At 38.8% G+C, this 27,997-nt stretch overlaps 1 protein-coding gene across 2 annotated transcripts in view; it reads left to right on the top strand.

Annotated features, from left to right (window-relative positions):
* ERBB3 (erb-b2 receptor tyrosine kinase 3) overlaps positions 1 to 27,997 on the top strand; it is a 93,186-nt gene that overhangs the window by 33,534 nt on the left and 31,655 nt on the right. For both annotated transcript variants that reach the window (XM_063426480.1, XM_063426472.1), the window contains exons 2-4: positions 9,713 to 9,864; positions 15,612 to 15,798; positions 23,371 to 23,496. In XM_063426480.1, coding sequence (XP_063282550.1) covers positions 9,713 to 9,864; positions 15,612 to 15,798; positions 23,371 to 23,496 — 465 coding nt within the window. The remainder of the gene's footprint in view (positions 1 to 9,712; positions 9,865 to 15,611; positions 15,799 to 23,370; positions 23,497 to 27,997) is intronic.

The following is a 27,997-nucleotide window of genomic DNA, read 5'->3' as shown; positions in this document are numbered from 1 at the left end:
CAGAGGGAGAGGGCTGTTTACCAAATTAAACAAAATGGTTTAAGGGGAAAAGGGAGATGTCATTAAAACAACTCCTTAAGCAGAGTAAATGGTGAGAACCGCACTCAATCCCAACGGCCAAGGGTGCTCCAGAGCAGGACCAGCAATCCCAGGACAATAATCCAAGAAGAAAAACTCACAGGCACTCCAATTTCAAGCCATAGGCAGTTTTATTGTGGCAGAACTCCTTAAACCATAACAACTACAGTAAGCCATAGTGTTTACGGCCCTTTGAATGTCTCTTTAGTAGGTGATCCAGGCCTTTCTCATCTGCTACACATCAAAAGAGGGAAAAGGCAGTGAAATAGCTCTCTAGAACCCATTGTGCTGGTTCCGTCAAAGTTTTAGAAGTTCAGTGTTGAATTCACTCCTGCTGTGTTTTTGTAATGCCAGATTATATGGGTTAATTATTCCTTCATCCAGAAACTCTATCTAGTGCATCAGCTATGTGGACATTAAATTCCCAAATCTGACCCCAAAACTGAAAGATTCTTATACAACTTGAAATAATAAATCATTTTACAATTCTATTAATTGTAATTTAATTCATATGCTTTAAAAAAAAAAAATAGACACAAACTTTGGCAAATTGGGAAAACCATTTGAATTATAGCTAATTTGGGCAATTCATGAATGTCAATTCTGGGCTTTAATTACACCCTGTGCAGTGATAATACTGATTAGAAAATATAAAATTAATGTGGGCTCATTCAGATCTGAAACTCTAGTTTAAAGTATCAAGAAAAAAAAGAGAAGTTTTAGCTTGTTAGAAAAACTAGTGCATATATCCACTGGTATTTTTACAGATTGTTTCTTGATGCAGGGATGAGTGGGTTAATCCATATCTCCAGCGGACTAGGCAGGCATACCAAACTACATCTGTCAGCTGGCTCCCAGGACTAGCTGTGCTCAGGAAGGCTACAGTATAGCCAGGGAGTAGACATGCTGCTTATCAACTTCATGACCTCTCCTCCTCCCTTCATAGTGGCACCTATAGCTGACACATACCATGTTTTTAAGAACTAGACTATGCAACGGGCCTGTGGAAAACAGGGCATTAATTGTTTCTCTAGATTGATGCAACCAACCTTTGTCAGGCATGTTTAATATTGTTTGGAAAGACGTTCAAAGACCTGGCATTCAAAAGATGCCCAACGCCCAGGCAGCCAAAGTGTTGCTTTTTATGTTTAACTGACCCCAGACTTTGATAGGTTAACCCCTTAAGGACGGAGGGAATTGTCCAAATTCTGAACCAAAAGGGTTCTCTTTAAATGCCCTAATACATATTATATATTGTTTTTAAAAGGACAGAAAGGGGTTTCTTTCGTATCCTATAAGTATACCTAACACAACATTAATTATCAATAAAATGTTAAAAATGGGTAAAAGTGGGAAAAAAAAAACAATTTTTTCACCATTTTGCTTAAAAAATGTTTTGCTCATCAAGTGCAACTAAATAAAAAGAACTCAAAACTGATTCACACATCAGTTCTGTTTGTTAAGTGTCTCACATAAGATCTAAATATTTTTTTTGGTTGTTAACGCTAACCCTACCCCTAACCCCTGCACTTACTCTAACTCTAAACATACACCTACCCTAATCTTACAACTAAACTTAGCCCTACACTATCACTAGCCCTAAAATAGCATTAACCCCTAATTTACTCTAACCCTACCCTAGCCACAATGCTAACCCTCAGCAGAGCAATTTCCCAGCTCACACAATACGGAGTACTCTGTGAGCGCTCTCTGCTGGGTGATTGCAGCATGAGAGGAAGATCTCCCTCTCATGCTGCATCTCTAGCATGCTATCCCTGCTGATCACACTGTGATTGGTTAAGGACAACTTTCAAAGCCCAGCACTAATCACAGCAGCGGAAGTTTATCATTGCCCTGAAAATATGGATAGATTTGTATGGATAATGAAAAGGTGAAATTCCAAATAGCTTATTGACACCTAGTAGACAGGCTTTGGGTTATTAGGTTTATGTCAATTAACTTAATTAAAAAGGTGTGATAAAAAAAACTAGTGACTAGTCTCAAGTACTCCTTGTACCATAGCCACCACAGTAAACTGTAGTGCTTATGGTGCCTAGAGTGTATATCCCAGTGGCTACATGTCCAGTGCTGCTCATATATTTTCTTGGTTGGTGATAGAGCTCTTAGATTGTTTGTTAGGGGTGCAGAGTAAGAACCGCTTGGTAGGTTACAATTGACACTATGGGAAACAGCAATGTTTTGGGCTGTAGGAAACTCATTCTGCCCATAAGTTAATTTTGTTGACAAACATAGAAACTTATAGTATTGTTTGACTGTATAATATAGATGTACAGCAAAGAGTTGCTCAGTTATCTTTCTTCTGACCTGCATGAATGTATTTAGAAATAAAACACGCTGGCTTTGTTCTCTTGGACTGTGTCACATCGGTAAATGGCTGTGTGTAGGTCACAGGGTCAGCTAAAATGTCTCGTAGTAGCTCCATCCAATGACCACAATTCAATCCATAACCATTATTAAAAGGTGCTCTCTTTGGCCATTTAAATTGCTGGGAGATAATGGTATTGAACTGGCAGAATGTGAAACAGCATAGTATAATCATTGTTACTGTACCACCTTCAAATGTCTTCTTGCTTTACTGCCAGCCAATTCCTGTCATTGGTACCATGGGACACAGCTCCTTCAGCAGCAGTTAATAAACACAACTTTTAAGCTCTAATTTACAAAATCAGATAATATTGTCAGAATAATATAGAACGTGAAAGATGGCTGATACACCAGCAAGGTTACACATAGGTCGACAAAAAAAAAGAACTTGTTGGTGTGTCCACATCAAGGTGAATGATTCATTATTTTGTAATTATTTTTAGAGCTGCATGCGTGTCCAAGATAGGTAATGATTTATGCCAAGATTTAACAAAATTTTGGTGGCAGAACTATAATCGTATTAATTGTCTTCATCTTATTGCATATTTTACACACTGTATCCTAATAAACATCTAACCAGGAAAAATAAGATATTTCCCAGCATCTGGAAGTTTAAGCATTACTGTCCACAAATCTAACACTAAATCCCCAATCTAATGTTTTTTTTTCTTTACATATTTTGTTATGTTTTATTGTCTAATTAAATACAGTTGACATTGATTATTGACATTGACTGAAGAGCCTGAAGTGTGAATAGCTGTATTTTGTGTGAGCACATATGTTTTTATATATATTTATAACAGGAAAAAGCCAGGTGACTTTTCAGACTGTTTAATTTATCTAGAAAGGAACTATTGCTTTTCCAGAAGTTATACAATTGAAAAGTTTCTGAAAATCACCTATACCTTGTTTACACGTGATGCTGTGTTTTTTTTTATATACATTTATTATAAAAAATTTAGCAGATGCCATCAAAGTCCAGTTTAGTCCAGGCGCAGCCAAGGTACACTTCTTCTCTGTGTTGTTTGTCTATGCTGACTGTCAGGTGGATGGACAGAGCCTATAGCAATGATTGTCAGGCAGCTGGTGGAGGCACCCAGTTTATTTTCTATGAGAAGCATTTGATTGGACCAAGATCACCCACACTGGCGATCTCAGAAGAGGTGGAGTGTCCTGGTACAGGATTACAAATGAGTTTAAAGTCATTTTGTACTTTTTTTTTTTATTATTTAAAAGAAATGTGAGCAGTAACCTAAAAGGTGAAAGGAACATATCTAACATTAAAAAATATATAATTTTAAACCTAGAACGTTCCTTTAATTTTCACACCTCACAAACAGATGTAGAGCAGTGGTTTCCAGCCCAGCCCTCAAGTACCCCCTACCAGTCCAAGATTTATGGATTACCCAGTTGTGTCTTTCTTTTAAAAAAAGAAAAAAACACCTTTAGACACAACAGGGTAATCCATAAATCCTGGACTGGTAGGGTGTACTTGAGGACTGGGTTGGGAACCCACCCCTGATGTAGAGGATAAGGAAACATAATGTAAAAAACCCTTGAATATGATAGTTTGAAAAACTATTTATAATACATGTTCCCATTATTTTACCAGCATAGTGTTTACAATAAATTTCAGTGGTAGGATTTTTATATAGGACTGCTTAAACTACTTTAGAATATATTCGAGTTAAGGCAAAAAAAACCCCCAAAAAACTGTGCTTAGGGTTTTTTTTTTATATTTACCCTCATTGTGAATAAAAATTATAATTGAGCAGCACCTAATATTCAAAGATGAAATTATACCTTGCCATCAGAACCTTCTTTTTCTTCCATTTTTAACATTTCACTATATCTATAATCACAAGAGTTTAGAATAGATGATGTTCTAGAGTACTGAATTGTATCAGTCCTACTTCTGAACTATAATAGCAATGGGATAATGTATGCAGTGATCAATCAATGTGTAATTACATTTGTTCATGTTCGTGTTTACTACAAGAGTTTCAAAGCTTGTGCATGCTCTTTAAGTTAAGAAATAAGTTAATGTATGTCCCATCCTCTCCAGATCCATCCCCTAGAGTCCCCCATCAGATTCCTGCATTCCTGCATCCTGCCCTGGGCACAATGAGAGGCTGTGTCCAGGCTCAGAGAAGGACACATTGTGTCATGCACAGAGAGGAGCAATTCTTCCTGGGGACAAGCAGAGGCGGGGTAGCATTGCTTGGAGACTTGTCAATGTTCTGGAGTTTCTTTAGATTCGTTTTTAACGTCTGACCTTTCCCAGTTCTGCGTCTGGAGGGGGGGAAATCACCCTTGTCTGTCATTTTGCCCAAGCTTCTATTTGATTTGAATTATTAAGAAAAGAAAGGAAAAATTGGAGAAGGGGGTTGGGGGTGGAATTTAAGAGAACCATTTCCATAATTAGATTGTGCTGCTGTTTTATTGAGAAGGAGGGAAGGGGGAAAATATTTAGACAGAAAAATAGGAGATTTGTTTTGCTCTTTTTTTCAGTAGAAAAGATACCCCATTTCATAGTACAGTGGTCAATTATGCTGCTTTGCAAACTGTATGAGACCAGTTATAATGGGACAATCCTGGGGCATTTAACCAAGACTGAATTGTATATGATGTAAAGGGTAATAAATTGTAATTTTGCACTTACTTAAAAATTGAGAATTTATCACTTGGCATGATCCTACATTGTCTCCAGTCCAGGCACATAACCATTCTCCAAGACCCAAAGCCAAGCTTGTCAAATAATAGCCCATTTAGCAAATTCGACCACATAACACCCTTCATTATGCCGGTTATTGGATATTAACAATGGGTTAACAATGGTGATATGAATGGTCTTTTTCCTTTGGCACAAAGGAGTGTGTTATGATCCTGAGATCACCTAGTCTCATGAAACATTCAATAACTAAGGAACGAGGACTTTTCCATGTAACAATTGTGTAATGTCATGGAAGGAATAAGAAAGTTAATTTTTAAATTAGTGTTATTTTATATTAATGTTTAGTTTGGTTATAGTTGCTATTTAGAACAGGGTTGGCTATGGTTAGAACCCCATATCTTGCAGAAATACACATCCCATGAAACTTTGCCACGCATAAGACTGTGAGTCTCCAATTGACTGCTCTTGATTTGTCAAATGCCTGATTTAAAAAGGATCACCTCCCCCTTCTTTTTCATTCTGTAATCCATATTGTTCGTTACACCTAATATCATAAAAAAATTTCTAAATAAAGAATATATAAAAAAATTTAAAGGATCAGTCACCACAATTCGCATGACACCTGTTTTTCTAAACATGAGTCAACAAAATATTCTACAAAGCTTTTTCAGACTGTCTCTCTTACAAAAGAAAACAACCCAAACACTTGAACAATATACTGTATATGGATATTAAGACTTATAGTAAAATACCTTCTCACATTCACAAAATGTGTCTCACAGAGTGAACTTTGAGTAAGTATATCTGTATTCTATTCTGTGTGTACTTTCATGAAGAGTGTGTTTACATCCTCAAAATGACGCCTTAGAAATGGATACAAATACAACAAAACTGGTGCACTGTGTACAATACTCCCAAATAAGCATGACATAGTTCAGAAATTATTTAAGATATTAACATGAAATTGTTTTTTTTAGTGCTGGCCATAGCAAATAAAGAGAGAAAACAAAAAAGGCAGTATACAATATGTTAGAACACCAGCCTAAATCTTTAGACCATAAATATGGAATTGCATTAAAGATAAAAGAAAAGAATCAATGTTCATCTCATGATGATTTTTACAAATCACCAGTTAAGACTTTACATGCATAAAAAGAACATTTGTTAAAACACACATAAAAAGGTTCACATTTAAAGGGACAGTCTACTACCCAAATACTAAATAAATACAAGTAATTGTTTAGTGGATACACCCCAATGAAAACTTGCGTGCATTTAATTATGCAATTTGTCATTCGGGCTATATCTAAAAAACCGAATACAAAAACTGCAGTTCCCTTGTCTGTTGTCTATTGCATGTCCTCCTCTACTAACCCCGCCTACACTTTCTGTGGCTTTCCAATCACAGACTTCCAAAAGCAGGAAGTCTTTGAAAAGCATGTCCTTTGGGGAATTGATGACTACTGAGTCTAGCTCCACTGAGCTAAACAAACCAGGAAGTAACAGGATCTGTTGTCTGCTTAAAAGCCAGGGGTGTGTAACCAGGTTAATGTATAAACTTTTTACAAACTGAAACAAAATATGAATTACTCTTTCACACATAATGCTTTTCAGCATGCTGAAGTTCTTTAGGGGTCTGAAGTGTCCCTTTGAGTTTAAAAGTCAATTTAATAAGTTTAAAAGTCACCACTCATGTTCAGATTGATGGGTAGTGTCACAGTTAAGTCATTCTTTTTGGTCTCACATTTTTTAATACATTTTTCGGGCATATAGCCTGCCTCTGTAGGCAGAGCATTATAAACACTACCTTTTCTGAAGAAAGCAGTCTTTCTACTGCTGCTTTATCCACCTTTTAGTGTCTATCCCTCGGAAAGACGCTATATGGACTTCCTGGATGAGTTCCTGCAATCTTTGCAGAACCTAGAAACATAGAATGTGACGGCAGATAAGAACCATTCGGCCCATCTAGTCTGCCCAGTTTTCTAAATACTTTCATTAGTCCCTGGCATTATCTTATAGTTAGGATAGCCTTATGCCTATCCCACGCATGCTTAAACTCCTTTACTGTGTTAACCTCTACCACTTCAGCTGGAAGGCTATTCCATGCATCCACTACCCTCTCAGTAAAGTATTATTTTTAAACCTTTGTCCTTCTAATTTTAGAAGGCTCCTCATAGTGATACACTGATTCAATGCATCTTTATTAGGAGATTCTGATTGGCGCAGCACAGCAATTTGCTGTGCATGTGAACTAGCCTCCCCAAGCTGCTCTATGATGAAGCATATGATTGGTTCAGATAATCAGGATGAGTGGGGATGGCCACACAGAGACCAGAGTGCCGTGGGATAGAAGGTAAGCTAAAATACTTTTTGAACCCTTGAGGGAAAAGGGGTCTCACTGATCTTAGTGGAGAGGAGAACACTATAGCATTTGGAGTTCATGTTTGATTTCCTATTACTATAGTGTTCATTTAATCATGAAGATATGCTTGTAAATAATGCTTTCTTGTAGCAATGTATTATGCAATAATAGAATCAGGAAATAACATTTGAAGTGACAATCAGTTCTATTTTTCCATGATTACATGAATTTAAAATTGCATTTGATTTGACCTTGACTGTAGAGGTCTAAAAATAATTACTGGTAGAGATGCCATAGAGGGGCTAGCTTCATCACTTTCAGCTACATGTCCTACTCTAATTGACTACCATACATCTGTACCGATGTGCTGTCAAGGGTTCATTGTTCAATTTAGCTACCATTTATATTGCATTCAGAATGCATTAATATACACTCCCAATACATGTACATTGACAATCATTTATGTGCATTGAGAATCATGCATGGGGCCTGATGGGGGCTTTAGATATGGAGGGAAAAAGCAGGCTGAATAAATTAGTAGTGTTTCTACATTGGGCAATGAACTCAGAATTCCACGGCAGGAAACAAATGAGCTTCACTGATCTCAGGGATAATCATTTCTGCTTGATTACCCCTTTATTTGTAGATTATACAAATTCAAAGTTGGAGATTTATATTAAACGCTGAGTTTAATGTACCATGTTTGGTATCTTCAATTCCTGTCTGAACAGTCAACAGATTCTCTATTCAATAAGCAGCTTCAGTTTCACCTTATTTGACCCTCGTTGACCTCAGTGAAGAGTAAGAAGCAGTGAAAAATAAAATAAAATATTCTACTTTGTGAAGAGACATACAATGCCCCATGTATTACTCTAATTTAATCTACTTGTGCTGCTGTTTTTTCAGCTGTAGACCTGCAGTTTGGGGCAACTGATATATAATGCATTTTTTATGCTTTATTTCTGTATTTTAAAACTACATTGAGAAAACAATAAATATACATGAACAATTAGCTCAGAAAAGCTATAGAGTAACAATGGTAATAGATGAAAGGGATGAGGGATGGGTCGTGAAAATACTGCCTGGCATAGCCACTATATTGACTTCCAAACTAGGGTCTCTAGTGGCCGCAGTGTGAATTTCAGCTTTCTGGTCAAAATTTTATAATTGAATATATCGAAAGAAGTCAGATGGGGTCAGCACAGCTCTTGAGCTTAGGGTATCAAAAGCCAACTCCTCCTCAAATAGATCCCTAAGCCCTTGTAGACCCACATTCTCCAAACGGAGATGGGACCATCCCGGGTGGGAAGTCTCTAGTCCTCCAAAATAGTGTCATCATGGATAGGACTAATGTCAATTTACATTTTATAGTGTACTTGTTCCAAAGCACCAGGGAATTGATCATTGCTAAACATAGTGTACACAGTAAAGGATGGCTTAGGGAGCCAAATAAAAAATTGGGGAAGGTCGGAAGAAAACAAGTCAGACTCTAGGTAGAAATAGATTTTAAACACTATGTGCATTAATACTTTTTTTTTAAAAAAACATTTGTTATTTTTGTAGTGCAAGATGATAGTTACAAGCTGTTTAAGGACATTTCAAGAAGAAAATATATTTTGATAACAAGCGCAAATGAGATGTCGAGTATACTGCACTTTTTTTTTGTAAATTAATATAGAGGAAGAAAAAGGACGATAGGATGCAATGCATATAGCTCACATTAGCAAGGTTTGTAAGACAGTGTTAGAGCATAGGTAGCTATATACCTGATATTATGGAGCACAGGAAACAGGCTAAACTTTAATATAAAACAAATGAGCTGTGAAACCACTGGGTATTCATGCTAATAGCAGTGTAACATCACTTAGCAGAAAATTCTGCACTAGAAAGCAGGATGGTAGCAAAGGTTGATTTCTGCCTGCATGGATTTCTGCCTGAAGTGGGCTCCAGGCACATTGATTCTGAACCCGTCCTAGGAAATCTCTTTTTTTGTTACCAAACACTAGTGCCTCTCTATATGCAAGGAGGTCCATATAGAAATGGACAAATAGTCCTTTTGAAGAGGACAGGTTTAAACTTGTTCAAGGTTTCTATATTCTGATCTGTACAAGTTAAGTTGCCCTAACTGTTGTTCCAACAAGTGCCAAGTGTAAGTACGTTAATGTCTATAACATTCAACCAATGTTGAAAATCTCTCTCTGTGTTTCTAACAGTGTGTTCTGGGACGATGAATGGTCTCAGCGTGACTGGGGACAGTAGCTACCAGCAACTTACCTTGAAGAACATGTACAACAACTGTCAGATTGTGATGGGGAACCTGGAGATCGTACTTATTGATAACAGTCAAGATTTGTCTTTTTTGAAGGTGAGATATAAAGATAACTGATGATTATTATGCTTTCTTAGTTCATTTAGAAGATATTCAAGTACTAATACACATAAGCAAAATGTGTTGGGCACATCTCCCTGATATCAGCACTTTGGCTTTGTTGATGTGTATGGTTGATAATTTACGGGTTTTCTCATTAAATTCTAATTTATTAGACAAATTATGAAGAACAGTTAGTGGAAAAGTTATCTTAGGATGGTTCAACTTGAACCATATACCGTAAGTTAAAATCATAAAATGCAGGCGACCTGAAATTAACCCTGATTGTCTCTTGATGCCAATTGGCTATTAAGCAATGTTTCTTGAGAGGAAGCTTGAAAAAAGTCTGCTGTCAGGTAGCAGTCAATCAGCATTAAGGATGAGGAAAACTGGGGGGGAGAGGGTGAATTCCCGCTGTCATCATTAATCAAACAAAAATAATAATGTCATATAACAGGGAACTCCAAGCACCATAACAAAATACAGCTTGTTGTAGTGGCTATGGTTTTAATTTTCAGGTGCTGTTACATTTTGGAGAAAATCTGATATTTCATAAGATTAAATTCTTCTATCCAATGTTCTCCAATCTTAGATGATACAATACAGAAATGGTTTCGACATAGCATCAGACCAAATATTGCTTGGAGTTTTCCATGAAAAGTGATGATACATGGCAGTGAATCAGATTAAACAGCAAAAAAAACATTGCACTTCTACTACCAACTACTCGTCAGTACTTAACTCACTTATTTTTTATGTATTTTGTATTTTTGGCAGTTTTTCTTAGTACGGTCAAAACCACTGCTCTATTGTATTGCCCAAATGTGAAACAGGAAGATCCTTTACCTCATAATAACTACAGCCTGTAGTGGCTATGGTGCTATAGTGCCCATTTAATTAGGAAGGTTACCTATAGTATGAATGCTAAAAGTATCAGTGTGTAAGTATTGGCGTTGAAGCAGTCCCTGATATTATTTTCCACTCCCAAAGCCCTTCAAATGGTGGGGGTGTACAAATTGTTATGTTTCTCCCCAATGCAATGATATTTTGGAAGGTGCTTTATTCTGATTAGTTAGGAGACAAAATAGGAGATGATTATTCCCCATCCCTCTCTATCACTAGCAAAAATCCCTCATATTGGAATTCTGAATGAAAGTCCCAGCAGTGGGGTATTTAAAGCTGTGATCGTTTTACTTAAAGGAACACTATAGTTACCTAAAGAAATGAAGTAGTTTTTGTGTGTAGATTATGCCTCTCAGGTTTTACTGCTCACTTCACTGCCATTTAGGAGTTAAATCACTTTGTTTCTGTTTATGTAGCCCTAGCCACACCTCCCCTGGCTCTGATTGACAGAGCCTGCATGAAAATAAAACTGGTTTCACTTTCAATCAGATGTAATTTACTTAAACAATTGTATCTTTTTCTCTGTAAATTGAACTTTAATCACATACAGGAGGCTCTTGCAGGGTCTAGCAAGCTATTAATAGCAGAATATAAGAACATCTAAATTAAACAGAACAATAAATAATAAAGAAAGGATAAATTGTAGATGGCTTTACAGGAAGTGTTTAGGGAGACTGTGCAAGTCACATGCAGGGAGGTGTGACTAGGGTTCATAAACAAAGTTATTCCACTCCTAAGTGGCAGAGAATTGAGCAGTGATACTGCAGGGGCATGATATATAGTCCAAAACTGCTTCATTAAGCTAAAGTTATTTTGGTGACTATAGTATCCCTTTAAAGCACGGTCATGTTTTTCTTTTCCTTTCCTTGTGTTCCTTGTATCATGTACACTCTCCACCTTGCCTTTTGCCATTTATTTTTATTTACCGGTAATTATTATCTTTTCTTTCTTCTGTCGGATATCAGTACCTGGGTGCCTCTATTTTGTTCAGCTCTGTCTATGATGCCTGAAGTTTGCCCTCCTGTGGGTTCTGGTGTGTTTTGGGTAAATTAGCTTAGCAAGATCATGCTCCCCATAAGAAAAACATATCCCTACTGTATCTTATGTAAAACTAAAAACACTGAGTTTCAAAATTATAAAAAGAAAAAACACAACGGAAAACAGAGGAACAAAAAAGTCTAATTTAAAACAAAACATGGAAGGTAACAGCACTGCTTTAAAAATTTCCTGCAAAAAGATTTGAGCAGTTGCATGATTGCAATGTAAAATAACTGAGACAAACGTTTTAGACCTAGTTAATAAATAAACTGTCTCATACTATGAATAACACCAGATCAAATACTAACATGCCTTTTAAATTTAAATATAAGCAATTGACCAAAAATTCGGCATGGCAAACCTGGTGTACCATAATACATATCACTAAGCAACTAATCCTGAGAAACCGAATCAGGAACAATGTCTATAGCAAAATACAGGCATAAACTGCTAACACATGGCCGTCATCAAACAACTTCATTCTCAAGCTCTGCTCATGCATGTGACAAGCCATTGCTAACATATAAGTAGATAAATCTCACCTGCATCTATATATAGCTGAAATAGCTAAACACCACTAGCATACAGAACAGCTGGTTGAATGTATGAGTGGTAATTCACATTGATGTTAACAAACTAGGCTAATGCTCATCAGTCAATCTGGGGGCTCTGAAGTCTTACGTTTGGTTTTCTGCCTGGGCAGCAGTTACAAATTGTGTTTTATGGTTGATAGCCCTTTCGGAAAGCATGCTGTAGGTACATCGTGTATTAGTTTATAAATGGTGCCACACAACCTACTCTTGAAGAGTGTACGTATCATTTGACAATGTGTGCTCTCTTGCTAAAATAAAATGTGTGTGACCTGTTTTTCAGGTTCATTCTGTTATCTCATAAGTAATCTGGAGGTGTAAAATGTTAGTGAGTGTTTGTCTTTCCAGTGAAAGAATGTGGCCGAGGCCAGTCCTGTTTAACCAGCCACCATGCCTATATATTTCATAACTCCTTCCTCCTCCCTTCTCCACCCATTAGATTAAGAACTACAAAGCAACTGAGCTTGCGTCAGTGGGAAAGGTTTAATGCTGGAGCATCAAATATTTTAAATGAGTCAGTTTGGTTACTATGAACTAAAAATTATCATATAGCTGATTGATCATGATGGGAGTTGTCATCTAACCATACCTGTAATAGTATGAGGGCATAGCACAATGATAATAATGATAGCACAGTGGAGTGAAATACTTTGATTAAGGCAAGAATTAAAGGGAAACTCCAGGCACCCAGACTACTTCTGCCCATTGGAATGGTCTGGGTGCCAACTCCCACTACCCTTAACCCTGCAACTGTAATTATTGCAGTTTTCCTAAACTGCAATAATTACCTTGCAGGGTTAAGTCCTCCCCTAGTGGCTGTCTGTTAGACAGCCACTAGATGGCACTTCCTGCTTCATAGCACAGGCTTTCTGTGATAGAGCGTCGCTGGACGTCCTCACGCTGTGTGAGGACCTCCAGCGTCGCTCAATTCCAATGCTTTCCTATGGAGAGCTCTAATGCGCAGGCGCGGCATTGCCGCACATGCGCATTAGGTCTCCACAGCCGGTGGGCGGGATCAGTCTCCCCCGCCAGCTGACGTAATGAAGGGGAGGAGCGGCGGCGACCCGAAACCTATCGCCGAGAGACATCGGCAAGGTCTCAGGTAAGTCACTGAAGGAGTTTTCACCCCTTCAGCAACTAGGGATGGGTGGTGGGAGGGAGAGGGGACCTGCAGTGCCAGGAAAACGGATTGTTTTCCTGGCACTGGAGAGTCCCTTTAAGTTCAAGGACTAAACATGATGGGAGTTATTGTGTCCAACAGAAATTAATCTATATATGTGTGTGTGAATTGGTAGGGAGCTGCTTCAAGAGCTCTGTATCCATACTGAGATAAATGTTATATATAAGATGGCTTAGGACATACCGTATCAAATGCTGAATTTAATAATAACAAATATCAACAACAACCACAAACCAACTTACTCTGGGAAACAAAACGATAATATTTTATGTCTACGATTAAATCTTTCATATACTACTGCATATACTAGAAAATGTGTCCAAAAGTGACATTACTGGCATACTATACATGATCGTGAAGCTTGGAGCAAAGTCCAGGGAAAAGGACTGAATCCAGTAAAACTTGAATAGCTACTGTATGAAGCAGTACAGACAATGGAGGTGGGGAGCATGCTAAAATACACTTTAACTCAATATGAAAAACAACAGAACATAGTATTGAACACCTGCCTATATACAAGTAGAATGATAGTGCTAAAATGGATGGCACAATCAAAATGGTGGATTTACAATGTCAAGCAGGTGTCACAAGTAGTGTTTTCAAACTACTCACTTACAAAGTGTGAGCGATTAGGAAATTAAAATTAAAAGGACACAATAGTCACCGTAACAACTTTAGCTTAATGAAGCAGTTTTAGTGTATAGATTATGCCTGTGCAGTCTCACTGCTCAATTCTCTGCCATTTAGGAGTTAAATTACTTTGTTTATGCCAGCATAGGCACACCTCCCTGCATGTGACTCACACAGCCTAATCAAAACATTTCTTGTAAAGAGTCATCTAATGTTTACACTTCCTTATCTTGCAAAGTCTGTTTAATTTAGAATTTCTTATCTCCTCCTCTGTTAATAGCTTACTAGACCCTGCAGGTTCTAGTAAGTTCAATTTACAGAGCAGGAGATAACAACTTTTAAAGTAAGTTACACCTGATTGAAAATGAAACCAATTTTGTTTTTCAGCAGGCTGTGTCAGTCACAGCCAGGGGAGGTGTGGCTAGGGCTGCATAAACAAAAACAGAAGTGATTTAACTCCAAAATGGCAGATAATTAAGCAGTGAGACTGCAGAGACATTATCTATACACCTAAACTGCTTTATTAAGATAAAGTTGTTTTGGTGACTATAGTGTCACATTAATGGTAACTTGGTAACTTTAATGTTAAATTTGAATTAACTACGAATTTCCAACAATTTATACTCTAGTGAATAACCCTTTTAGAGACTAAACTAAAGCAAGCACATTCTCTATTTAAGTTTTCTCAGGTGACCTTTGGTCTGTAGTGTATTATATTATGCACATCTTTTTAAAAAGCCTTTCTTGCCAATCTTACAACACCAAGCTTGCTTAACAATTCAGATGGAATGAGCAAGGAGATAGCAGGAGGGAAAATGGGGGTCTCTCTTCTTTACTTCAGTGTACTATAAAATACATTCACTATAGAAGCTGAGGTCTAACTGATATTAGTAAACTCCAGATTTTACATTTAAAAGAACACTGTAGCATTAGGAATACATACAAGATCTGTATTCCTAATGCTACAGCTGTGATGACCCATGTCATTTAGGCCAGTTCCCCTGTATAAAGCAAAAAATAAATAAATACAAATAAAACAAATTACTTATCTTTTCTCTAGAGTCTCCCTCGGTGCTGCCGTGACCTCTTCCAAGGGTTCCTGCACCCTCTCTTGATTTTTTTTAATGCTTTATAAAACATAAAAAGACCTGAGACTTAGATACATATTCTCCATTTGTCAAAATCTGGCCATTAAAAGGATCTACCTATTTGAATAATCCATTATTTTTTTTCTTACAATGCAGTTTTAATGAGATGTTATTGTTATATTGTATTAAGATCATTTTTTAAATTCACTTCATAAATTAATATTTTAATAACCTTTTTTTAATAATTTGTATTGCTGTTGAATCCCAAATAACAGTATATTCAGAATGATCTGATTTTGCTGGTTCCATTTTCAGTCCATTCGAGAAGTGACTGGGTACGTGTTGATCGCAGTGAATATTTTTACATACCTGCCTCTAGAAAACCTGCGTGTCATTCGAGGGAAAAACCTTTACGATGAAAAATATGCTCTCTACCTGGTGCTCAACAATCAGGTTAATGGCACACAGGGGCTTCAGAAATTGGGCTTCCACCAGCTTACAGGTGAGATTACTTATGTCTTTCTTTAATTGCTGATTCATTAAGCTATGTCTGGTTGGTTATATGTATGCTTACCTAGGTTCTGTTTGGATGCCTTGTTTACAGGTGTGTTATACTTAAATAGAATATTAAGAACAACGTCAATATCTATATAAAATATATAGAACTACTTTAGTTATTGCCACTTATATATTATGACTTTTCTGTCACACAAATGCACATTTCAAGACGTCATTATTATTATTATTACTGGTATTTATATAGCACCAGCATATTCTGTAGCGCTTTACAATATAATTAGAGCGGGAGATTTAACAATAAATAGGACGATTACAAAAACTTATAGGAACAATAGGTTGAAAAGGACCCTGTTCAAATAAGCTTACAGTCCAGAGGAGGTGGGGTATAACAGTAGGAAAGGAGATGGCAATCAAGCAAGGTGGGAGTGAGACAGGAGATAGCATTCAAGCAAGGTGGGAGTGAGGCAGAAGGAGAGAGTAGAATGCTGCCCTTTAGGAGAGAGCAAGGGACAGGTATGTGAGGTAGAGGTTACTTTGGGAGGCCATAAGCTTTCCTAAAGAGATAGGTTTTGATGCACTTTTTAAATGATTGAAGAGTAGGGAAGAGTCTGATGGTGGTAGGCTATACCAAAGGAAAGGAGCAGGGCCGGCCTTAGGCATTTAGACGCCCTGTGCGAAAAATCTTCACAGCGCCCCCCCCCCCCCCCCGTCATCCATGTATGCTGTAATGTTTGTGTTGTCTGTGTATGTGATAGTAGGTGTGATGACGGTGTGTGATATGTATGCTATGTGTGATATTTGTAATGGGTGTATTAACAGTGTGTGATATGCGTGTATTGGTTGTATGTGACACACACACACACACACACAGAGTCAGACGGCCATACACACACACAGGAAGACAGTCATACACACACACACAGACACACAAAGGCAGACAGTCTCACACACACAGGCAGACAGTCAGTAATACACACACACAGAGGCAGACAGTCATACACACACACGCAGACAGTCATACACACAGACAAACACGCAGACAGTCATACACACAGACACACACAGGCAGACAGTCATACACACAGACACACACACAGAGGCAGACAGTAATACACACACACAGAGGCAGACAGTAATACACACAGACACACAGTGGCAGTCATACACACACACAGACACACACAGGCAGACAGTCAGTCATACACACAGACACAGACAGTAATACACACAGACACAGACAGTAATACACACAGACACACACAGAGGCAGACAGTAATACACACAGACACACACAGTCATACACACAGACACACACTGAGGCAGACAGTCATACACACACACACAGACACACACAGGCAGACAGTCATACACACACACACAGACACACACAGGCAGACAGTCATACACACACACACACACACAGGCAGACAGTGATACACACAGACACACAGAGGCAGACAGTCATACACACACAGACAGTAATACGCACAGGCAGAGAGTCACACTCACCTGACAATCCCACAGTTACCTGTGGAGTTCATTGTGGAGGCAGTGCAGCTCCTGGTGACTGTTTGGTGGGGAAGCAGGGACTCCTTCCTGCTTCCCCTGCAGCAGTTTTCCGGCGCTTTTAGCTCCGCCCCCGCCGCACGGTAAGCTCCGCCCCCGCTGCAAATTTTAAAAAAAATAAAAAATTTTTTTTTTAAATCCCGGCCGGCTGTGCGGCCGCACGGCGCCCCCTGCTACATGGCGCCCTGTGCGGCCGCACAGCTCACACACCCCTAAGGCCGGCCCTGGAAAGGAGCCACGAGAAGTCTGGCAAGCATGAGTTGGCCGTATGGGTGCGAGCAGCGGACATGAGAAGGTCATGGGCAGAGGAGAGAGACTGAGAAGGGGCATACCTACGGATCAGTGAAGAGATATACGAGGGACTACAATTGTTCAGTGCTTTATAGGTGTGGATTAGTACCTTGAATTGACTTCTATAGGATACAGATAGCCAATGTAAGGACTAGTTATACAATTGTGGTTTGACTTGGGAACCTGGGTATCAACATTCACATCTCAGAGTTACATGTAAACCACCTATCAGTCCATTGCTTTGATTTGTGGCATTTAAACAGATATCTGGCATCTGTTGCATGAAATCAAAACTATTTTACCGATATGTTCAGGTCAATGACCATTTGAGTTATAGTCTATATTAGTCATTCATGCAGTGACTAACATTACAAACAATCGTGAGCCTGTAGGGGGCCTGCGATTTAAAGTTGACCCTGAAGACAAATTACTCAGTGCTTTAGTTGAGGGGTGTGGGCGGATAGCTATGAAAACAGAACAGTATGTAGTATTTCTGGTTTTAAGAGTGAGGCTAACGTAGGTGCACCTTACAAATAGTTCTAGCAAAAATGTTTTGTAGAACACATTGACAGAAGTCTTTATTTTATTAATCTGCTATGTTATTTGGGGATTACTGCTCTCTGGTATGTGTTTAAAAAACTGTTTAGTAAGGTTTAAGGTTAGGGGATCTTTAGCATTAAGGGTACTAAAGGTTGAGGGGACATAGAATGTAGATGGCTTAGGAATAGGGGTAAGTGTTGACAGAACATTTTATAGTTCAGATTTTAAAAGTGAATCTTTATTTAGGTAAGTTTCCTGCTCCTTTACGATGCAGTAGTGTTATTACTGGAACATTATTTTTAAACCTACTGTGTTTGTAAAAATGCGTAAAGCTCTCAAAAGTCACAGTTTCTTCAAATTAAAGCTGGTGACATGACTGATAACCTCCCCAATTAACCCCTGTCACTACCCATCACCTCCTACAGCCCTTATTATTGAAGAGTGTGACGCACAGAAGCTCAGTACTATAGGTCAGAGTGATCAAATATAGCCATACACTTGTTGAGCGAATGGCTGGATAAGGTGTATGGGAAATGCAATCCACTAACAATCCGAGGTCTCTATTTGACCAACCCTTGTACAAGTTATTTGAGCTCAGCACCCTTTGGAACTTCATTTACCACGATTGTAATTTCCATGATGCTCAGATAGCAAGTCATCTTAGTATTGTCTTTAACTTGGCTGTTATTATGCTAGAAAATGTCTATCACTGGCCCCAGTGGCTCCAGCATCCTTTCACACAGTCCCAGACACATAACAACTATCCTGGATTTAAGACTTTTGCTTTATCCTCTTTTAGTAGTGACTTTATTGTTTTACAGCTGATAAAGTTCTGCCACTTCTATGGTGTTTTCGAACACAGGACACAAACAGATAGGTATGCGATCCTGTCTATATCTCAGGATTAGCACACTGGTTATACAGGTTCCAGCAAACTAAACCCTGGCTAATGTACAACACATTCATGATTGCAAATAGTCGTTTATTCCCATGAGAAGAAAGGAAAACAGATTTTTTTTTTTTAAAGAAAGAAAAAAAAAGAAAGGCAACAGTTTCAAGATTGTATCACAGTCTGGATTATCTCGTTTGCACCTGATGTTTCTAATGAGCTAATTTCTCATATAACGAGAGAACAAAGCACTCTGGAAGTCTAATGGCATTTGGCACGTACTTAGCTTCTTTTCTGTGAAAACAGTTCAGTAGAATAAAATAGAAAAGAGTACACAATAGAGTACCGTACTACTGTTTAACGTGTCTTGCTCTGGCCTGAGCAACACCAGCTATCTAAAGACCCCACATTTTTCAGGTAAACCAGAGCCTTTTCTCCAGAAAATGTGTCAGTCATCTGTAATAACTTCTGAAAAGTTTTACATCACAAGAGTACCCCAGCCACCAGACAGTAAATTGACCTTTTTTATTATTATTATTATTATTATTATTATTATTATTATATTTATATAGCGCCATCAAATTCCACAGCGCTTTACAATGGGTGGACAAACAGACATGTAGTTGTAACCAGACAAGTTGGACACACAGGAACAGAGGGGTTGAGGGCCCTGCTCAATGAGCTTACATGCTAGAGGGAGTGGGGTAAAATGACACAAAAGGTAAGGAAATATTAGACTAGTGACTTTTTTTATTTTAAGAACAATAGTTAAACTAATTTCTCTCACATGGTATTTTATATGATTTCACTATGTAAACCCCAAATTAGGCATATAAACATGCGTTTTCCCAGCTGCCCATAGTATATGAACAAGACGCTTGGCTTTTCTGATTAGCCTTCTTCATATTTCACAGACCAACAAGTAAGTCTAAACTTGTGCTTTGTGAGATCCACTGAGGGACACCTCATCATTTCATCATGGAGGGGCTAATACTGGTTGAAAAATAAAAGCTACTATCTAAAAATGAGCTCTGCTTGATTCCAAGATAAGTAAATGGCCTATAATGGGAGTTTGTATTGGCTGTGGTGCCATCTTAAAGTGACCTTGGCCAGGAGATAATGAAGCCCAGTTACTGCTGGGATATTTGAAACAAAATAAAAAATGATAAGGACCACAAGTGAACAATAAATTGAACAAAGAATTTCTGGAGTGCAATGCTCAGACACTGAAACACCACAAACACAGAAGTCTTCACTTTTAAACTTATCCTTAAACAATGGGAACATACATATAAACACCAAATAAAGAATGTAATATAAAAATTGTTACTTTTAAAGTCTAACAAATCCCCGTCCACATGTAGATTGTGAGTCTGTCCTCCAAACCAATTACATTTAGTGAGGGAAAAGATAGCACTGTACAGAAACTCTACCTCAAGGGCACTAAAACCACAACAAGAAAATAAAGCTACTATCAAGACTGCTACTATCAAGTTTTCAGTGTTTACAGTATATAGATTAGTAAGGTGCAGGGTCTACTCTAACTTCATATTTGACAACATAGGCAGAGTAACTGAAGTGCCAACACAACCTTTACCCTGGGAGAAGGAAGAGGGCAAACTAAGTACAAATATTGGTAGTGCATTGCAAGTACATATTTCTGCAATAGAAGGAAGAGATCCTAAAATGAATTGTTGCAAGTAGCCTTCAATTGGAGGCAGTTGCCTTGGCTTGCCTTGTTATTAAAGAGGGCTCACATTTAACAAATGAGTAAAGTGTTGTTGGTCAAGATAGTGTGAAGATTTGGATGGGATCTCTGAATGCTGGGCATTGGGAGGATCAAGGAGAGATCAGTATAAATTTTAGATTATGCTAACTTTGTGTACCTATAATCTTAATTTTAGTAATGACAGGAGACAAATATTTTGCATAACTCTTTTTACTATAAAATCCAGCAGCACAGATGAAACAGAAAACAACCAATCAGAAACAAGTATCCCACTCTATAAAGGACCCTGTCAGCCTGATCACTTCCTCTTTCTTTGTAAAACAGTATATCACAGTCTAGAACAAAACCAAGTCCTTAAGAACAACAGAACAATCGATAACATCCAGAATTCGAAAATAGGTGACTGGAAACTCAACGGAAATAGATCCATTTCTGTGCAGAAGTCGATCACACTGAAAGGAAACAAAAAGAAGTTAAAGGCATCTGAAGTGACAAGATGTCCTCATTTAACCAACCATCGAAATCCAGACAGATGACCAAAATAAATATGACATAATTAATTAGTTACTTAATTTAACTCAATATATAACCGGATCTATATGCTCAATTAAACTGGTAGTACTAACGACACTAAATCTTAAATATAAGCTACACTAGTAAAAACAATTCGAATAATGTGAGAAACAAAGACCCAGGGTGGGAAGCAGAATAGGGTTGGAAAATATTTGCCTCCTGTCATTACAAAAATCAAGATTATAGGTACACTACGTTAGCATAATCTACAATTTTATCACATGACAGGAGGCTTCATAGTTTGCATTTTTAACACTGAGAATGTAGAAAAGTGAAAGAAGCGTGAGAAGATTGCCGCGCGGCGGACCGAGTGGACGCCGAAACAAGGTGCTACCCCAGCCATGGACAACAACCATTGAATCTACCTAGCTAAAGTCGTGGTCGTTACTAGTTTGTGGGGTTTGACATTGGAAATCAGGAGTTGTCCTGAAGGAGAAGTACGTAGCGAATAAGTATTCTCTACATATTTCAAAAGAGCATCCACAACACAAAGTCGCGGAGCCTCCCGGAAAAACGGATAGGAGACAACGGTAGAGTCCGACTTAGTACGTCACGAAATAGAAAACGTGACACCATCTGATAAAAAGGAAAAAATGTTGACGTCGAAAGCCCGTATGTCCAAGATCCAATGGAAATAAATTGGACACAACAGAAGTGTCAGCTTAGCCGACAGTTGTCGTAGAGATAAGTTGGTATTGTCTGGCCATTCCCGTAGGAAACGTAGAACCAAGTCCACATCACAGAGTCGACATTATTTAGTTGCCGGAGGTCTGGACAACTTAATGTCTCTCAGAAGGTGGCACACTAGGGGTCTTGCCCTACTGGGACACCTTGGAAGGGAATGTGAGCCACCGAGATAGCCGAGCACCACGTTGATAGATCGCTACGAGCATCCCACGGAGAACAGATGATAGGTAGTTCAGAATGACCGGTACAGGTGTTGTAAAGGGATTCCAAAGGATTCCAAAGGATTCCAAACACCAACTACACCAAGCCTCCCAGGCGGAGATGTAACATCTCCTAGTGCCAGGGGCCCATGAATGCCATAGAAGATCTTTAGTCTCTCGCGATAATCCGTGGACCGAACAGAATCCCCGGAAACCGTCCAAGCCACTAGTTCCATCCTTTCTTCCACCATCAGTGGGTGCGGTTTCCCGCGGGGCCCTGAGAGAAAAAGGGGCGACTAGGGCAGTAGAAGTGGATTGTCATACTAGAGTTCCAGAAGATCCGGGAACCACGGCTGGCTCTGCCACAGGGGTGTGATGAGTAATAGGTACACATTGCCGTGTGTAATTGAACACTCTTGCTAGCATGGAGAAAGGTGGGAAGGCGTAGGATCCCTGACTTGGCCAGGTTTGAAGGAATGCATCCACTGCTTCGCATTTCGGATCCGGGAGCCAACTGAAGTACATCTGGAGTTGACGGTTGGTCCTGGAGGCAAATAAGTCCAACATTAGCAGACCTTTGAGGGTTTGCAGGTCGAGGAAAATTGAGCCATCTAATTGCCAATCGCCAATGGCAAGAGAACCAATCTGCCGTGAGATTTGAGGTCCCTGGCAGGTATTCCGCCTGAAATGTGATGTTGCGATTGAGACAGAACTCGTGTATGTCCTTCGTCTCCTCCATCAGGGCTCGGGATCGGGCTCCATGGAGGCGATTGACATATTGCACTGCCAAGATATTGTCCATGCGAAGCAGTATGCATCAGTCGGAAAGACCCTTGGCAAGACTGCGTAAAACAGTATTATTAACATTATTATTATTATTATTATCATTAAAAAGTTTGCATGAAAACGTGATTGAATTTCGCTTGCACATAAAAAGAGACAAGTTATACGCCATGTTGTCTATGCGAATTCTGGATGCATCCAATGATGGAGTTTACTTTCCCTGCTATTTTTGTAATTAACAATATTGTAAATGTACCACATTACTATTTTTAAAACTTATTTATGCTCTTTACCCAGAAATCGTTAAAGGAACAGTTCACATAACCAAGAACGAGCACCTATGTTTCACAGACACCATTGACTGGAAAGATATTCTACGAGATCCTACAGCAGAAGTAGAGATTAAAGAAAATGCTAAAAACTGTAAGTCCATGCATAGATAATCCGGATTCTGCTGCCTATCATAAGAAATATCTTGTTGGCAAATTTCTCTGGAAAGTAACTAAGTCAAGACCAGAGGTACTGACCAAAAGTTGTTTGTTGATCTTACAAGGACATGACAGCACCTAGACCACTTTATCTCATTGAAGTGTTCTGTTTAAAGTACCCCTGTCCCCTTAACCCTGCAATGTAAACATTGCAGTTTCAGAGAATATTGGTTTGCATCCCTAACGGTATAGTGTTCCTTTAATACAGAAAGCAAAGGCGGGTATCAGCAGTGTCTTGCAGACATGTATATGTCAAAAAACACAGATATCTCCAGGAACTTTAAAAAAAAAAAGCTATATATCACGATTTTTAAGTCAGCATTGATTCAAACTAGTTTTAGCTCAACAACTTAAAATTATTTCCTTAAAATTATCAAAGCATAAGAAGTTATTTCCCCTAAAGTATCTGAGCGTCAGCAAGATAAAATTTATTATTGGCAAATATTGGACCATGGATTAATATCTGTTGAGGTTTTATATGCTGCATACTTTCTTCTTTGGACAAGTAAATGTCTAGAAAATGCTAAATCTTAAACTTTACATACTGTTGAAGCTGTGTTAACTTAAGAAGGTTAAAGGACCACTATAGTGCCAGGAAAACAAACTTGTTTTCCTGTCACTATATAGTCCTTAGGTCCCTCCCCACCCCCCACCCTCAGGGCCCACCCTACCGCTGGGCTGAAGGGATTAAAACCCCTTCAACCCCTTACCCTAATCCAGCGCCGGGTGACCTCTCCTCCCCCTCCGACATCAGCTCCCGAGTGGAACCAAATGTGCATGCGCAGCCAGAGTCGCGCGCGCATTCAAACCGCCTATAGGAAAGCATTACTCAATGCTTTCCTATGGACGTTCTGCGTGCTCAATGCGATTTTCGCATTGAGCGTTGCGGAAGTGCCTCTAGCAGCTGTCAGAAAGACAGCCACTAGAGGCTGGATCAATCCTGCAATGTAAATATAGAAGTTTCTCTGATGTTTACAGCTGCAGGGTTAAAACCTTGGGGACCTGGCACCCAGACCACTTCATTGAGCTGAAGTGGTCTGGGTGACTATAGTGGTCATTTAACAGCAGCTAAGTGGTTGCTCATTCTGTTCAGTGAAAAAGATTTTTCATTTACTCAAAGTTAGTTAATATTATCTACACTTTTACAGCCCCATGCAAATCATCTCAGCCTTGACTATTAACATTTTATTACTTGTTCCAGAGTGGCTAACTTTTTTACCACAAGGCTGTACTTGAGACATTGCTTTTGTATTAGTGCTTTATTGGTAAGGACATTTTATGATATGTAAGCTTTTACACTGACTGAAAACAACAATGCAGCATCATAAGCACACACGCAGACTTACAGGCATCCATTTTCTAATGCATTATATATATAAAATTTGTATTTTTATTTTTTTTAAATCTTTAAAATAAATGTGCGCAGTGACAGTTCGGCTTCCATCAGAACACACACAAAATGTGTATTTACCATTTTAACCCCTTAAGGACCAAACTTCTGGAATAAAAGGGAATCATGACATGTTACACGTCATGTGTCCTTAAATTTTGCAAGTTATCCTTCCCTTTAGGGAAACAACGTCAGTAGTTTACTCATTTACCACTGGCAATAGATTTTTCATTTTTTTCTCATTCCAACAATTATCTGGTGGAGCACTGCTCTAAGTATCGTTTTTGAACAAGAAAATGCTAGAGTAATTTGCTTTACTGTACCGTCCCCTTACGACCTTTATGGTCAAATGTCACATAAGCACAATTTGGTCACTTAAACCCTTCAATTAAATGGCATACCTTGCTAAATTAACATTTAAGCTTGATATAGCACTGCTGGTGCTTATTCATCGGGTTATAACAGATTGTTATAATGGAATAGATTGTCATTGGTTCTGGCCAAACACAATGTTAATGCATTTGGTAAGTTATACCCTCATATTAATGCTGTATTTTCTCCCTGTTCAAATCACTTTAATTTTGTTTAAAAAAAAATACAAAAAAATATTTGAAGCTTTCTGCAGCATGATCTCATTTCCCACTACACGCCCTATAGCCATTCCCCCTCTTTTCACAAAGCTACTTCCTTATTAGTAGTACTAGCTACGTGTGATTGACCAGTGTCTGAGCTAAGTTGCTGACATGACTCCACTCACTGCCAATCACTGTTATCTGTCCCCTTTCCCCTCACAATTTTGAAATACTATACAGATAATAAGATGGCTGTTGAGTGGAGGCAAGTCAGCACCTCAGCTCATACTGACATCACATTGGCTGAGGTACACTGTATACCTTCCAACCAGAACTAGAGATTTGAGAATATAAGGCCAAAACTTATCAACTGCACTTAAACGATTACTCCAGACATCATGACTGCTTAAATGCTTTGGAGCTCATAGTGCCAGAGTCTGTATGTGCAGAGTTTAACTGTATGTGCATCATCATGGGGTGTCATCAAGCAACCTGGAACTAGAGTTCCAGAACAGCTAATGTCAACTCTGTGCAAATTTCAATGCACTGGAACTCATTAATTGTTTGAAAGTGGTAAGCTGTTACTCTCAGGCAATAAATGAATAGCAGGATCGCCTTCCAACTTCTGCAGCTCTGCAGAGGGCGTATGTTGTAAACCCTGCTTCACAGCAGACCAGGTGCCCAGCAGGACCAGGTAAGAGGCCAAACATTTGTAAAACGGTTTGCCACATTACTGGGGAGCGGCACCCTACAATCATAAACACTGTAGTGGTTGGAGCAACCCTTTAAGTTGTGTTGGTGCTGGAGTGTTCCTTCAAGAAATTCAATTTCCTTAAGCCAAAACAGAATCTGAGCTGTTTTATTATACATATAATAAACAGACTACAATAATGTTTTTATTCTATGTAGAGCATTGAAGTTCTCTCCAAAACAATACTGTTGCTGTTTTTCTTAACGACTCTGATTTAGGCATATTTAATCATTGGCAAGCTTAACCGGAGTCTCTGCCATAATGTCTTATCTATATTGTTAAGATTATGTAGGTCAAGGTTTCTCTATTGAGATCCTGTAGTTTCTGAGACAACAAGTAGGTCTCTCTGACTACTACCGCCTCCTTTTTCGTTCATTTAAACAAAAGCTGTATTTGATTTTGATCTCAAGAACTTCAATAGTAAATGTGTGTGAAATGTTATAGCTACATACATCTCCAGTCTTGTGTGTTTGCTGTGTATGGAGAGGGTGTGTGCTCTTAAGAGTATATGCAATCTCAGTTATGTGAGATAGGTAGGTACCTATGTTTTATTAAGTTTTTGTTCCCTATTGAAGTGGATTTTAACACGTTTTTTATATTAAAACTCACATATGTAAATTAGTTTTTAATTTGTAGAATGTTGAGCAGAATAATTAAAATACTTGGAGATTAGGTGCAGTCCGAATTGACATTTGGACAAATTTAGTCTGATTCGGTGCATTTTCGTTTTTCCTAAATTCTTACTGTAATTTATTCAAATTCCAAATAAACAAAATAGAACAGCTATTTGGTTCATTCATAATTAGTTTTTGTAATGGCTACTGTAAGTTCCAGCTATGAATCCCTTTTTTTTTTTTCTTTTTTTTTCATTGAAGAGACATTATAGACACATTTTCTTTCCCTTCATTGTAGGGCTTCCCTGGCAATTTTTAGTTCAGACTAAAATTATTTAATCCAAAACAGACTTGCTCCCCATAACAAAGTACCCTACTCTTTATGTTGGCTTAAATAAAACTTATCTGTTCTCTCTCTGTTCTCAGATTGCCTGTCCAAAGCTGCTGCAATATATCATTCAGGCTGTTTCTCTCCTCTCTCCATGCTGCAACTCTCACACAGAGCGTGCCCTCCTCCCTACTTCCCCTTGCAGGCATTGCTTTCTCTTAAGCTAAATTACAGCAGGAGATAAACCCAGGGGATAGGTGTCAATCGATATCTGCCAAGTGACCCTATGTAGGGGGAACAGTCCCTATTCTGCTCTGTGTCAGTGTGTATCAGGGATCCTTAGGATAGGTGTCAATCCATATCTGCCAAGTGACCCTATGTAGGGGGAACAGTCCCTATTCTGCTCTGTGTCAGTGTCTGGGGGGAGTATCTGCAGTAATACAGGGTGTCTGGAGGGAGTATCTGCAGTAACACAGGGTGTCTGGAGGGAGTATCTGCAGTAACACAGGGTGTCTGGAGGGAGTATCTGCAGTAACACAGAGTGTCTGGAGGGAGTATCTGCAGTAACACAGGGTGTCTGGAGGGAGTATCTGCAGTAACAGAGTGTCTGGAGGGAGTATCTGCAGTAACACAGGGTGTCTGGGGGGAGTATCTGCAGTAACACAGGGTGTCTGGAGGGAGTATCTGCAGTAACACAGAGTGTCTGGAGGGAGTGTCTGCAGTAATACAGAGTGTCTGGAGGGAGTATCTGCAGTAATACAGAGTGTCTGGAGGTAGTATC

This window comes from Pelobates fuscus, chromosome 1 (assembly GCF_036172605.1).
Source record: "Pelobates fuscus isolate aPelFus1 chromosome 1, aPelFus1.pri, whole genome shotgun sequence".
NCBI lineage: Eukaryota > Metazoa > Chordata > Amphibia > Anura > Pelobatidae > Pelobates > Pelobates fuscus.
Note: the sequence above shows the minus strand (reverse complement) of the source record. Positions and strands in the feature narration are given on the sequence as shown.